General features: G+C 42.6%; 1 protein-coding gene across 1 annotated transcript in view; it reads left to right on the forward strand.

Moving 5' to 3' along the window:
• The window catches only part of sema3h (sema domain, immunoglobulin domain (Ig), short basic domain, secreted, (semaphorin) 3H), an 83,738-nt gene that overhangs the window by 56,188 nt on the left and 12,458 nt on the right, over positions 1–15,092 (forward strand). Inside the window, exon 9 of the mRNA XM_030056204.1 lies at positions 8,920–8,989. Coding sequence (XP_029912064.1) covers positions 8,920–8,989 — 70 coding nt within the window. The remainder of the gene's footprint in view (positions 1–8,919; positions 8,990–15,092) is intronic.

A 15,092-nucleotide genomic window follows, 5' to 3' on the forward strand; every position in this document is an offset into this window, starting at 1 on the left:
TTGGATCTTCAGGTTTCATTTCCGAGCTCCAGTTCCTCTGATTTCAGTTTAAAAGCTACAGAAAACACACAGCTTTCTGTTGTTTATAGTAAGAATCTACACTTTTGGTTTCCCTCGCCTCCTCTCGTCGTCACCCATTTTTCCTGCATTGTTGACACCGTGAACGTTAAAGTTGTTGCATTTCAGAAATGAGGAAATCTGGAAATTCCCAGCTCCCGGTGTCGAGCTGAAGGCAGCGTCAGGGGCCGTGGTCAGAGAACAGACGACGAAGACGGGAGAGAAAACACGGATGAGCTGCTCACAGAGCGGTGTTGCCCACACATGGTGAAGAAGGAGGGGTGGGAAGATTATAGAGAGGATCGGGGCTGCGGGAGGAGGAAATAAATGTGGTATGAAGGGCGGGGGGGCACTGGGGCCGGGGAGGGGGAGATAGAGAAAGAGGAGAAGACGGGAAAATTATTGACCAGAAGAAGAGCGCCTGTTTTGGGAGGCTTGGGAGGACAGACATGAGAAATGAAGGGGATATTTTAGCAGGCACAGGGACAGACTGCGGGTGGTACTTAGAGGATTATTAACTAATCTGTGATCTTTGTGGGATCGGCTACGGTGGCCTGCAGCCGACACAAATAACGAAGTCACAGTTTCACAGTGGAGACGAGTCAGTTCGCTTAATTAGTGCAGAGATCCAAAAAAATCAGAGTGCGGAAAAGTGAGGCGGGAGAGCAGGGCGGATGTTTGCCAGGATTTACTGTAGCCGGAGCAGATTGCATTCTCCAGCGAAGGCCGCGGAGAGGATGAGTGTGATGGAGTGGAGCTAAAAGGGTGTGAAGGATGAAGAGCGGGAGGGAGAGAGGGAGCGAAGGGAAAAAGGACACTGAGGTGGATGAGGGAGGGGGGCAGACAGACAGATAAGGAGCAGATGCAGGGCTTCATGAGGAGGTGGACAGGAGCTGAAAATGGAAAAGTGGAAATAGAGATTGTCATTCCGCGATGAGATGTTCGACCGTTTGTGCAAAACGACCGGCAGCGAAATCCGAAGCAGACTGTGGTGTGTTTAAAGGCCTACACTGCAAAAACTCAAAATCTTACCAAGATTATTTGTCTTATTTCAAGTCAAAAATGTCGTTTTACTAGTCAAAATATCTCATTACACTTAAAATAAGACATGATCACCTCAGAAGTAACTTGTTTTTAGACAATTTTCACTTGTTTCAAGTGAAAATTTGCTGGAAACAAGTGAAAATTAGCCTGTTTCATTGGCAAAATTTGTTTCTTGTTTCTAGCTAATTTTCACTTATTTCAAGTGAATTTTCATTTTTTTCCACTGGCAAATTTTGCCAATGAAACAAGCAAATTTTCACTTGTTTCAAGCAAATTTTCACTTGAAACAAGTGAAAATTGTCTAAAAACAATTTACTTCTGAGGTGATCATGTCTTATTTTAAGTGTAATGAGATATTTTGACTAGAAATAAGACATTTTTTGACTTGAAATAAGACAAATAATCTTGGTAAGATCTTGCGTTTTTGCAGTGTAGTAGGTAGCACAAGTCACATTTTTACTAGACAAATCTACTTGAGGTATTCCTTTACTAAACAAATGTCGCCTGCAGACTTTTTATAATCAAACAGAGAAGTTTCTTCCAAAATGCTGCATATCTGACCTCGCACACCAGATCCCTTTTGTTTAACTTGCAAAAAAAAAAACATAATTTGGGTGACATGGCGACAGCGAGAAGTGACGATGCATCGAATCTGAAAACCGAAACAAAAACGGCCGCTCTTTAAGAAGTTTGAATTGCAGCACAGCCTGGACTTCCCTCTCAAAAACGTCGATTGTGCACCGACGGGCAAAACCAGCTGTAACACTACATGCTCGCCTGCTCTCACATGCTCGCCTGCTCTCACCGCTGCAGTTGCCGGTGTTTGTTTCACTTTGAAGCTCCCGTCCCGCGTCACATGGCTCGTTTATCTGATTGGACGGGTTAGCTAATGACAGACAAATGGCCGGTCAGCTGCTGTCGCCCCAGTTTGAACCGAGGCCAGACTCTGTATTTTGTGTGAAGCTCATACTGTACATAACCAACTTGGGGGAAATATTCCTGTTTGAACATTTTATTTTCAGTTAAAAAACAAAAAACAACAGGTTATTCTATCCTTAAATAAACTCAGCTATTACATAATAAAAAGTTTCCATATGACTCTTTAATAGCAAGTCATTATGTGCTTAACTTTCATGCCATCCTCCTGGAAGAATGTGCATTTTCTATTTCCGATTGACGGATGTCTCAGTTCGTAATGCAATTTGAACGAACGATTAAAATGTGGATCATGTCAGCAGCTGGAGGATGAAAATGTGGCACGCAGGAGAGGAGGACGGCGCCGCAGAGGGAACAGCCGAGGGCGTTTAGGAGACCAGACGAGATGGAGGCAGCGCTGTTGTTATTATAGGCATCATAGCCAGAGGCGAGCAGGCCAGACAAGGAGGGAGATGGAGGAAAAGAGGTGGAGGAGGGGGTGGAGGGGTTGATGGAGAGAGAGAAGAGACAGGAGAATGTGGCCAGGAAGGTGACAAGGAGGAGGAGGAGGAGGATGTTGGCATTCACAGCAGCGAAGAGAGGGACTTAAGAAAATGGAAAGAGGGAAAATGAAGAGGATAGGGGCATTTGCCTGAGGGGCTTTGGCTAGACAATGAAGAGGAGGAGGAGAAAGAGGAGGAGGAGGAGGAGGAGGAGGAGGATAGGGGCTGAGGCTGCAGGTCTGCGGGCCAGACAAGGCTATCTCCCCTCCGGGGGGAAACAGCCTCTTTTGTTTAGAGAAGAAGACACAAGCACAATCCTCCAGAGAGAAAATAGGCCAGACAGACAGATGGATGGATAGATGGATGGATGGAAGGATGGCGAGATAGCGGGAGAGAGGGAGGGAGAAAGTGAGGAACAAAGAGAAGAAGAGACACCCAGAGGGATCCTGGGAAATCCAGGTGGATTTGAGAGGAGGGGATGATGGAGGATTGAGTGTCTGATAAACAGATAAAGAGAGAAGATGCATAAAGAGAGAGAGAGAGAGAGAGACAAAGAAAAGACCGCAAAGAGGGGATTTACTGTGAGTATTAGATAGTGGCTGACTGTCTGATAGAAAGAGAAGACACAAAAGTGGTGTAAAGGAAAGAAAAGATGAAGAGAGTGACAGAGGAGAGGTTTATCTGCAGTTCAGGGAGATTAAAAAGTTTAACAAGCACAAATTATCAGGGCTGAATGTGCCTCGTTCCTCTTCCTCACGTCTGAACCGCATTTCAAAAGTGAAAAATGACCAAACTTTTGCCTCGACTCACTTGTTCACTTAGTTTCGCTGACTAAGCAGGCGGCCGTCGTGAATGTTGCTCAGGTTATCGGCTGCAGAAACAAAACAAAAAAACCCCCCCCAAAAAACAAGCCCATCAACAAACAGAGGAGGAGTGGAGAGACAAAGAAGTGGGAAGGTGTTAGATGAGCGTTAAACCGGGCGTGATTTAAACTTGTCCCGTTGTGATAAGAGGAAATATTTTGCTGAGCCGGCGCTTTAAATCACCGAGGTCTCTTCATCACCAGAGTCTGGAAAAGACAAAAAAAAAAAAAAAAAAAAAGATGTTCCAGCAGCTTCCTACACGAAGTTTAACTGTGTTACGTGTCGGGCACCAAGAGGGGTGGATTTGGCTTGTGGAGGTTTGTGTTGACTGTTTTCTGCCAGTAAAAAAAAAAAAAAAAAAACACTTTTTGCTTTTTCTGATTTTTTGCTGAAATACAGCACCGGGCCTAATTTAAAAAAAAAAAAAAAAAAAAAAAAAAAAAAAAAAAATCTGGTATTCATTGATATGTGCACTTTATTTTGTATGATATTCTAATTCCCAATTAACTCCCAATTAACTCTTTGACTTCACTATTAAACTTAATGTCGCTTTAGTTGAGCGCCTTCCCCCAAACACTTAATCATACACACACACACACACATTAAAAAACTTTACAGGGCTGGATAATATGGGCAAAATCAAATATCATGATATCTTTGACCATCTGAATACCTCAGTATCGATATTGTTTATTATTGATATGATGACCAAGTTGGATAAATACTAAAACAGCCAGAACAGTCTAATAAATTCAGCAAATTGCATTTATTTACTGTAATGCAGCCTTTAAATCTAAGAAAAGACATCCATATCATGCCATATCATGATATTACAATATCTGAAATCCCAGACAACATCAGTGGGATATTGATATTTGCCAGTCCTATTTGTTATTCATCCATGACTACGAATGACGTTTTTTTTTTTTTTCTATCTGAGGATTGGACACACACTGCCGATCCAATTCACTCCCATGTATGTTCAAAAAATGTGGAGGAACTGGTACGGTCCTTTTTGGTGCCGTTAGAAGTTGTTTGGCTGATCTGATCTCCATTGCAGCTCAACTTTTATACAGTTTATGAGTTTTTTTTTTTTTTTTTTTTTTTTTTTTTTTTTTATCGATCTGATTACAGTCCGAACACCCACGCAGCATTTTGGTACCGGGCTTAAAGGAGGCCTGTCTTTCATCTGCTGCTCTGGCCCGACCGCGTGGCAATAAAAGTGAACTCACTTTGCTTGTGAGTGTAAATCGTCCGCTGGCCTGCTTTTGACTCTGACTCATCCTTTTATCTAAAAAAAAAAAAAAAAAAATTAGAGGTGCTTCGGGATGAAAGGGTCCAGCAAACAGTGTGTACATCACGCCGGGCAATAAAGCAGAAACCCCATAAAAATGATGTGCAAAGACAAGTAGAGGAGGAGAGAGAGAGGGAGACAGAGGGATGATGAAGGGACGTGATGTGTGAGGTGAGTCAAAGAGGGAGTGAACGGCGTTCGGGAGAGTTGAAAGGCGAGGAGTGTGACTCAAAGCAGAGGAGGAGAGAAAAGACGACGGAGGGGCGATAAAGGAGTAATATATGAACGCGGGGATGGAGGAAGCCGGCGTTTTTCGAGATGATCTGAGCGGCGAACGGGAGAGGTAACAAGGTGACTGAGACATCTGCGCCGTAATTTAGAAGCAGAGAGGAAGGAGGGAGGAAAAAAAACAAAGCGACAGAGAAAGAAAATTTAATAATGAAGGAGTGATATATTAAAGAAGGGGTGGAGGGATGGAGGGAGGGAGCGCTGTGGGCTGCAGAATACCCATACTCCTCTCTGCTCTGGGCGCCGGGGCCTGCTGATTGGATAAATTACAATGCGGCAGTGTGTGTGTGTGTGTGTGTGTGTGTGTGTGTGTAAGAGAGAGAGAGAAGAGAGAGAAAGAGTGTGTGTGTGTGTGTGTATCTGCTTGCACAATATGTGTGCATTCACGTGTGTGTGGCCCTACGTGCTTTCAAGCGTATGTACGTTCCTGTTTCTGTGTGTGTGTGTGTGTGTGTGTGTGTGTGTGTGTGTGTGTGTGATGAGATGAGATTAGACTTCCTGCAGGGCTCTGGTTCCTCGGGGGCCACCTGAAGCAGCAGGAACGACAGGAATGTGGGAACACAGATACGCTTCAGTGTCTCCATCACGACAAAAACATCTCTGCCTCAGCGGGAGAGAGGAGACAGGAGAGGAGACAAGGAGAGGAGGAGAGGAGACAAAGGAGAGGAGAGAGGGAAGGGAAAGGAAAGGAAAAGAAAGGAGGAGATGAAATTAGGAGGGCAGGAGAGAAAACAGAGGAGAGGGAAGGGAAAGGAGAGAAGGAAAGGAAAGGAATGAAAGGAATCAAGAGGAGGAGGAAACAATGAAGAGAAAAGGAAAGGAGGGGAAAGGACAGGACAGGAAACAAGAAGATGAGGAGAGACAAAGAGGAAAGAAGGAGAGAGGAGGAAAGGAAACAAGAAATGAAAGGAATGGAATGGAAACAAGACAAGGAGAGAAAACAGAAGCAAGGAAATGAATCAAGAAGAGAAGAGGAAACAATGCGTAGGAAAGGAAAGGAAAAGAAAGGAAAGGAAAGGAAAGGAAAAGAAACAAAAGAAAACAAGAAGAGCAGAGGAAACTAAGAGGATGGAAAGGAAATGAAGGAAAGGAAAGGAAAGGAATCAAGAGGAGGAGAAGAAAAAATGAGGAGAAAAGGAAAGGAAGGGAAAGAAAAGGACAGGACAGGAAACAAAAAGATGAGGGGAGACAAAGGAAAGAAGGAGAGGGGAAGAAAGGAAAAAAGAAATGAAAGGAATGGAAACAAGACAAGGAGAGAAAACAGAGGCAACGAAAGGAAAGGAATCAAGAAGAGGAGAGGAAACAATGCGTAGGAAAGGAAAGCGAAGGAAAGGAAAAGAAATGAAAGAAAACAAGAAGAGCAGAGGAAACTAAGAGGAGGGAAAGGAAACAAGACAAGGAGAGAAAACAGAAGCAAGGAAAGGAATCAAGAAGAGGAGATGAAACAATGAGTAGGAAAGGAAATAAAAGGAAAGGAAAGGAAAGGAATCAAGAGGAGGAGGAAACAATGAAGAGAAAAGGAAAGGAAGGGAAAGAAAAGGACAGGAAACAAGAAGATGAGGGGAGACAAAGAGGAAAGAAGGAGAGGGGAGGAAAGGAAAAAAGAAATGAAAGGAATGGAAACAAGACAAGGAGAGAAAACAGAGGCAATGAAAGGAGTCAAGAAGAGGAGAGGAAACAATGAGTAGGAAAGGAGAGGGAAGGGAAGGAAAGGAAAAGAAATGAAAGAAAACAAGAAGAGCAGAGGAAACTAAGAGGAGGGAAAGGAAATGAAGGAAAGGAAAGAAAAGAAAAGAACAAGAGCAGAGGAAACAAAGAGGATGAAAGAAAAGGAAAGTCTTATCTTTCCTGTGAAATCTAGAATAAATAAATGATTCACTCAGACTTAAATAAACAGTGAAAACCCACTCCAGGTTTGTGTTACATAAAATTAAGAAAAAATAATAAAGTAAATAAATGATAAAATAACAAGAGCAAAGTGTGAAAGACAGGCGCAAAAAGTGTTGAAAATGTGATTTATTGCGGTTGAAAACACAAACTGTCCTCGCCGTGTCTGCCGATGAAACATGAGTGATGTCAGCACCGGCTGGGCCAATCAGCAGCAGCCTGCCTCTTCCCCTCACTTTTCATTCAAATCAGACTCGCCGGCTCTCGCCTTTCAAAATCTGAAATCTGACCTTTAATTATGCCGAACAATGTTTGCAACACCGCAGCACGGCGCTCAAGTGCATCGTACCTGCATGTTTTATCAAAATAAGAGCGGCGCTCTACCTGCTTTGGCCTTTCAAAGCTCGCGGGTGTGACCTTTAATTAAAGCGGCTAATCAATTTGTTTTCTTTTTTTAAGCATCAAAACACATTAATACTTGATTTTCCATTGAAATCAGAGCAGCAGGTTTTCCATCTGAGTTTAAAATTTTGACCTTTACTTGCAGGCCAATCAGGAAACCCGGTGAGTGTGGAGAGTTTGTCTCTACTGGACTTTCAAAAGTTAAATGTTGGTATTTAATTACAGTGACGCCCCACCCTGACGAAGGCTCTGTCGCCAAAACACTGCTGATATTAAAAGTCACAGACATCACGGAGGAATGTGCGTCCATTTTATTTTATTGTTTTTCCAGTTTAATTACAGTGAACCCATTAGGAAGCCAATGCTACATCGCTCCACATCAAAACAGCACCAGTGGCTTCTGAGATTGTTTGAGTTAAAAAAAAAAAAAAGAAAAAAGAAAAAGAAAAACCTGACCTTTAATTATAGCGCCCTTTTAATTTTTCAAAGGCTGAATATGCATCTTTTTTTTTCTCCAACTTTTACCAAACCAGACAAGCAGTGAGTCAAATTTCACCTTTGAGCTCAACATTTCTGTAACCAGAATTTTTTTTTGATAATATTTGTTTGTTTTGGTAAACCTGCCACCACTAGGGGGAGCACTGCTGCTGTCCGCTAGGCAGAGGTCATATAATTAGAGGCTTATCTGACACTTGGAGGAGGCAAACCGTTTTTAACCGTGCGAGTAAAGTAATATTTATTTTGTGTATTATTGGACCTACACTTATCACAGAGAAAGTCTTTGTGCTAAACTAGTGATTTTAATTATTCGAATTGATTTTCTAATGGCGTTTATCACAGTTTTTGACCTACTTGCATTTCAATTCAAAAGAAAAAACTGCTATTACTGTCAGCACTTTTTTAATAAATCAAAGAACAGAAGGAGCTTGTGAGATAATAAACCTTTTTTTAATGTTCAAAGGGGTCACTGCAGCTTTGAGTTTTTATTTAAGCCAGTCAGTTTGATGTTTTCCAAGACGAGAAAGCGAAGATGCACCATGACTCGATGTTTCATCAAAAGCAGAGCAGCGGTGTCCGCCTGAGCGCGGACAGATGGACGGACGCGGCCGCCGTCTCTCCTCCTGGTTTGGTGACGCGGGAGGGGCCGGTAGCTAGAGCAACACCGCAGGCATGAAAGCTGGGAAATGCTGCGGTGTGTCGCGTTTGAGATGAGGCGTGAACGGGCGGGCGCGGCGCTGCGCGTGTGCCAGCAGGTGGCGCTCTCCTGTGGCCGACTCAGGCCCGGCTCTCCCGCTGCGGCTGCTTATTAATGGCTGCAGATTCATTAGGAGGAGCCAGTCAGCCATGCTGCCAGCCCGGGCAACGCTATTAGTCACACAGCCAGACGCACACACACACACACACACACACACACACACACTGGCATGCCTGCTTGCACACACACTGAATACTAAACACCTCTCTGAAAACACCAACACACTCACCTCTGTGCACACTGGTACACACACACACACGTAAAGTACACAAACTTAGACAACAGCGATTTCAAGTTCTCCTTTAAAATAATTCCAATTCTGTGTTATGATTTTTTACTTTTATTAACATTTTATTTTATCTCTCTCTCTCCTTTCCCCTCCTCCTCCTCCTCCTCGTTCACTCCATCCAGAGGACATCTTCATCCTCCACGGCAAAGACAAGAAAAACCCTCTCATATATGGCCTGTTCACCACCTCCAGGTAGGACCCTAAACGCAGCACGAAACACAGCATGACATTTTGTTGGTTTGTTTGTTCATGTTTTTGGATTTTAATTTAAAAGGATTTTAATTTAAAAGGAGCTAAATTATGATTTGTGCTCTCCTGGAAGGTAAATGCCTCCGGGTGTTTTCCAGTGTTTTACTTTGATTTTTTTTTTTTTTTTTTTTTCAAACTTATTAACCAGAATATTCAGACATTTAATAATAAATGCCAAATATTTTATTGAAGTTTACTGTTAAAGAAAACAGTTTATTATTTATTTTTTATTATCATTTTTATTTCAAGGACTTTTATTTTATTTTTTATTGTTACAAAAAAAATAGTGTAATTATTATAATTGATTTGAAGGGGAAAAAAATGATATTACTGTCAGCAAATGAAAGAACAGATTTGCCAATTTTTTTTTTTTCCCTCTGGGCCCTGAGACGTTATAATAATAATAATAACAGTTGAGATCCCCTGTCTAAAATGGTGATGTCATGCTGAACCAACAAAATATCACATTTTTGCACAGTCACACACCTCAAATCAAAACAAACGGCCTCTCCCATTGATTTGCACTCGTAAGCCCCGCCCACCAGCCTGTTTCAATGGGAAATAGAGCAAATGGAGGAGAGCATCAGCTGCTCTCCACACAATGCAGTGCAGCTTTCAAGCTAGAGGAACGAAACTGGAGGAGTCATCATGTTTTAAAGGGGCATTCAATAAACTAGTACCTTTATTGCCCTCTGCTGGTGGCGAGCGGGCGCTGCAACAACTTAAGTGGAGCAGATCTCCTCTTAGACTCAACAACAAAGTCAGACTCTCACGACGGAGATGAGTGAGCGAGCAAAGTGGAGACGACATTCATCACCGCGCTAAAAAGACCAGAACAACAACAACAACCGCTTTGTGGTTCGCTTTTTTTGGCCCGACATTTAGGCGTTTTCGGCCGCCGACGGGATGAAACGTGACGCGATGCGGTCGCTCAGAGCACGGCTCTCCATCACCGAGCGGTGCAAGTATGTGTGTGTGTGTGTGTGTGTGTTTGTATATGTTGGATTGTTTTAATTTTCCAGTGGGTGTGGAGCTCTTGTTCCACAACACACACACAGTTTACTCTTGGTGAAGTCATGGCTGAGGCGCTGGCATTGATCAATAACCCTATCAACTCCCTGTAGATATTTCATATTATGCTCATTTTCTGCGACGGGGGAGTAAAGAGCTCTCTTTGTTTAAGGATGGAGGTGAGAGGGGAATCGAGGGGATGAGAGAGGAGATCAGATTAAAGTAGAAGAATCCGATAATCAAGTGTGTGTTTGCCTCGGTCAGGGCCTGGAGGGTCACGTTTGATTTGTCTGGAAAAATCTGGAAAAATCCTGGAAGCAGATTGGCCGAGACAAGAAGCGCTGACTTAATAAACCCCTGAACTCTGTGTATCTGTTTTTTTGTTTGTTTTGTTTTGTTTTTTTTTTTAATGAATGTGATTTGTTGAGAATAAGCAAGCGTGAAGAAGCAGAAAGACCAGATCACCAGTTTAGGTGACGCGTGATCAAAAACGCTCTTTTGGCTTCATTTACATACAAAAAATTAATTTAGAAGTGTTCATTTTTTTTTTTTTGCCATATTTTCTACTTGATGCAGGATTCAGTTCAAGAACTTTTTATTTCTCCCTTGTTTGAACATTTCAGTTTAATTTGAGTTTTAAACCAAAGTTCGAGTTGAAAAATGAACTTTGAGCCTGAATTTCGTGTCCATTAAAGAAACAAAAATGACGTGAAAACAAAAATTGACCCAAAAAAGTTGCAATTTTATTCGAATTCATTTCTTTTAGCCTATCGGTGACGTCAAATCGAGTTTATAATCAATGCATCGATGCCATGAATGAATCATGACGCTCTTGATTCAGCTCTTTGTCACGGCTCAGATGAGGGATTTATTTTTAAAAAGCACTGTTTTTTGCCCCTGTAATGAGCTTTATTGTGACGTGTGTCAGTGCACTGCAAAAAGTCCAAATCTTACCAAGATTATTTGTCTTATTTCAAGTAAAAATGTCTTATTTCTAGTCAAAATATCTCATTACACTTAAAATAAGACATGATCACCTCAGAAATAACTTGTTTTTAGACAATTTTCACTTGTTTCAAGTGAAAATTTACTTGAAACAAGAAACAAATTCTGCCAATGGAACAAGCAAATTTTCACTTGTTCACTTGTGTCACTAGTAAAAATTTGCTTGTTCCATTGGCAGAATTTATTTCTTGTTTCAAGCAAATTTTAACTTGTTTCAAGTTAATTTTCACTTGAAACAAGTGAAAATTGTCTAAAAACAAGTTATTTCTGAGCTGATCATGTCTTATTTTAAGTGTAATGAGATATTTTGACTAGAAATAAGACATTTTTACTTGAAATAAGACAAATAATCTTTTTTGCAGTGTGTGCGTGCAGCACCGTGTTCTTCTGTGTTACACTGCGGTGAAAACACACACGGCCGCAGACCATCTGCACACACACATGATGATGAGATCGCGCACCATCTTGAAGTCATATTGCATTGTGCTGCACTGTGTGGCGCGGCATTGTCCGGGTGCCATAGGCTTTCTGTGTTAAATATGAATAAGAAATATCCACAGTCACACCCCCCTCCCCCTCCTCCTCCTCCTCCTCCTCCCGAACACAGCGCGGCGGAGTTTGTTCCCCATTATCTCATATGAGCTCAAGCCTCTGCCAGAATACACACGACCACAAACCAGACATGCAGCGGAGCGTGAATGTATCATCCTGACAGTATAAATGCTGCATTATTTTTTGCCTTGTTTGTCTCCTTTCCAAGTTGCGGGACTCACACATGACCGCAAAGTCTTCTGTCATCGTGAGTCATGAGATAAATTCATCCACGTTAGAAAATAGAGCTTACATGAGCCGCCAGCACCAGCGAGGCTCTATTGTGCTGCACACATGCAGATTTATAGATGTTTTTAATGTTGTGTCTGTCTTTTTGGCGCGTTACCAGCTGTATCGTTGATATACCTGCGTGTGTGTGTGTGTGTGTGTGTGTGTGTGTGTGTGTGTGTGAACTAGGGGAAAGGCAAAGGGTTGAGCTGTGGAATCATATTTTCCCAGCACACAGTGACACCCGGCCTCAGCATGGTGATTTATGGAAATACAGCTGGGTTCATACCATTTCATGAGGCTAACTGGGTGTTTAGGGGTACGTGTGTGTGTGCCTGTGTGTGTGTGTGTGTCTGTGTGTGTGTGTTGGGGATATAAATTCCAGCAGTTCATCAGATAACTCTTCACTCGGAGCCACAAAGCCGCTCTTTCAGGATAGAGACACTATAGCAGTATAGCTCTGTAAAATAGCGGTTAAACCATCATATATACCCTCGGTGCTATAAACACATATTTTATTATAGGCTCTTATGCAGTTTCTTTTCATCTGCATTCGGCTCAGAGAACAGATTTACTGCACATGTAACCTGCCGAGGAGCGAGAGCAGTATGAACTGTGTCGGCAACGCGCCCAAGCCGGGAAAAGCCCCCCAAGAAGAGGCTTTCAAGAGCAAATTCACTTTACTGAAGCCTCGCAGATTCAAACAGGGCTTCTCTATTTCATATCATGTGTTCACTGTAAAGTAAAGCGAGCATGGCGTTCGCATAATTCAATTGTTCAGGGGTGTTGTCGAGTTCACAGTAAGACGGGTGAATTTGAAAATGCATGTTTTTTTTTCCCTTCGATTTTGGCCTTCCGCCCACACCGAGCCCCATTTTTGCACCCGACAACAGGAGTTTTCAAACACGCCCTGCAATGTGCGCAAGTCTTGAGTCGGTTTAAGTCGGCTTTTTGGAAAACGATCTGAAAATGCGAGGCGTAGACTTATTCGAAGGACACGTTAGACGACTTTCCCCAGCGTTTTCAGTCTGTGCTGCCGTTTGCATTATCTGAAGAGTTTCCTGCCACTGCAAAAACTCAAAATCTTACCAAGAATATTTGTCTTATTTCAAGTCAAAGTGTCTTATTTCTAGTCAAAATATCTCATTGCACTTATGATAAGACATGATCACCTCAGAAGTAACTTGTTTTTAGACAACAAGTGAAAATTTGCTTGTTTCATTGGCAAAATTTGCCAGTGGAACAAGTGAAATTCACTGGAAACAAGTGAAAATTGTCTAAAAACAAGTTATTTCTGAGGTGATCATGTCTTATTTTAAGTGTAATGAGATATTTTGACTAGAAATAAGACTTTGAGTTTGAGTAAGATTTTGAGTTTTTGCATTGTGAGAGTTTCAAAGAGCTCGGGGACAAAACTTTGCTCTGGTGAGACAGCCCAGAGGCACGGTTTTAGTTTTAGTGCTCCAGGACTCGATACAGGACTGCGAAGACAAAAATCAAACATTGATTAAGTCCTAAGGTGGTGTCTGGAGTTAAAAACAAGAGCAAGAAAAATAAATGAATGAACGTGAGCAGCAGAACAATGAATCGTTAAGTGACACACTTTCCAGCTACAACTTGAAGAAGCGTGCCCGATGTGTCCCTCCTTTTGTGTGGACACGGCATTTGTCTTGCATCTGTTTATTTATTCAGATATTCTCCCTGAGACTGAGATCTATTTTTCACATGAAACGAAAGAGCAACAACAAAAACAAGTATTTAATGCAAAATACAAGAAAGCCTCGAAGGCAGAGAGAGAGAGAGAAAGAGAGAAACAGACGTTCATACAAAAATAGGCGCTCAAAAAGACAGTCAGACACATGAAACAGAAAGACAACCACACACTCAGACAGACAGACACTTCAGTTGCTTGGAAATACTGAAAAACAGACACAGGCACATACCAAAAAAAAAAAAAAAAAAAAAAAAACAGGAAAAAAAATACAGCAAAAAGCCAGAAAGAATGAGTGAGTGAGTAACAAAGAGAGAAGCAGGCAGTTGCTTATTTTCTCTCAAGTCTCTGACGGCAGCACATGCTCTGAGAATAACCCAGTTTCGGCGCGGGGTGCCAGGCCCGTACGGTAGCAGCACAGGAATGACAACAGTTGGCGCGGCGGAGCGGGGGAGCCGGCCCGTCTCCGGGTTTTTGGAGAGAGCCTGGAATCTGCAGCGGGGCAGCGGACAGAAACCCGAGGCATCATCCAGGGTGTGGTCCCAGCCGCAGAGCTGGCACACGGCACGCAGGTCATTCATTCCTGCTGGATCGAAGTTTCCCTGGCACACACTCCACATTGCAGACACACCAGCTTTTGCACGCCGGGATGAAATCAAGACTCTGCTGTGGGTCGCCAGGGATGGGCCTCGTTCCATTTGTTCTCCCACACGGCGCAAAATCCTCAGGGAACGATCTGTGTGCGCTTTGTCGTTTTTCAAAATGACACCCATTAACCCGAGGGTGGCACCGAGTTATTCACTTGTTTGCTCATTTAATTTGCGCGGGCGACGCGTGTTGTGATCCGATTTGTTGTGAAATGTGGAGAAATCCACCGTTTCAGCAAATGAGTCACCGGTTTGTTTCCAGTTTATTCATTCAGACACTGACTGGAAAGTTGGTCATTTTCCGCGTCACGTCTCATTTGTTCAGATTCGAAAATGAATTCATAACGGCGACACCGCACTCATTTGCGAGAGTGTGTTATGTCTCTGAGTCAGGAGCCCAGACGGCTCACGTGTCGGAGATCTGAGCTCGTATCGATGAGGTGTAACGTGGAGGCGCGGCTTTAAAACGCTCTGCAGGCCGCGTGGATGTAGATCCAACACGGCGCTGATGCAAATACTGTTTATGTTTATGTTGTGACGGACATACAACAAAATACAACCTCATCCATTCATCAGATTACCATCACACAGATGCAGAGCCTGTGTGTGTGTGTGTGTGTGTGTGTGTGTGTGTGTGTGTGTGTGTGTGTGTGTGTGTGTGCTGTCAAGACGAAGCTTCACAAGGCATAATTAATTAGCCTTCGTAAAACATTCAGTTATTTTCGCTTATTCATAGCAAAAAGACTGAAGCAATGCCTCAACACACTCTATATTTATATGACTGAAGAATTTTTATATATTTGTTTTATTTATGGTTTATTTGATAGGGACTCATACAATGTACATAAACCAC

The sequence above is a fragment of the Myripristis murdjan genome, chromosome 7 (assembly GCF_902150065.1).
Source record: "Myripristis murdjan chromosome 7, fMyrMur1.1, whole genome shotgun sequence".
NCBI classification, from domain to species: Eukaryota; Metazoa; Chordata; class Actinopteri; order Holocentriformes; family Holocentridae; genus Myripristis; species Myripristis murdjan.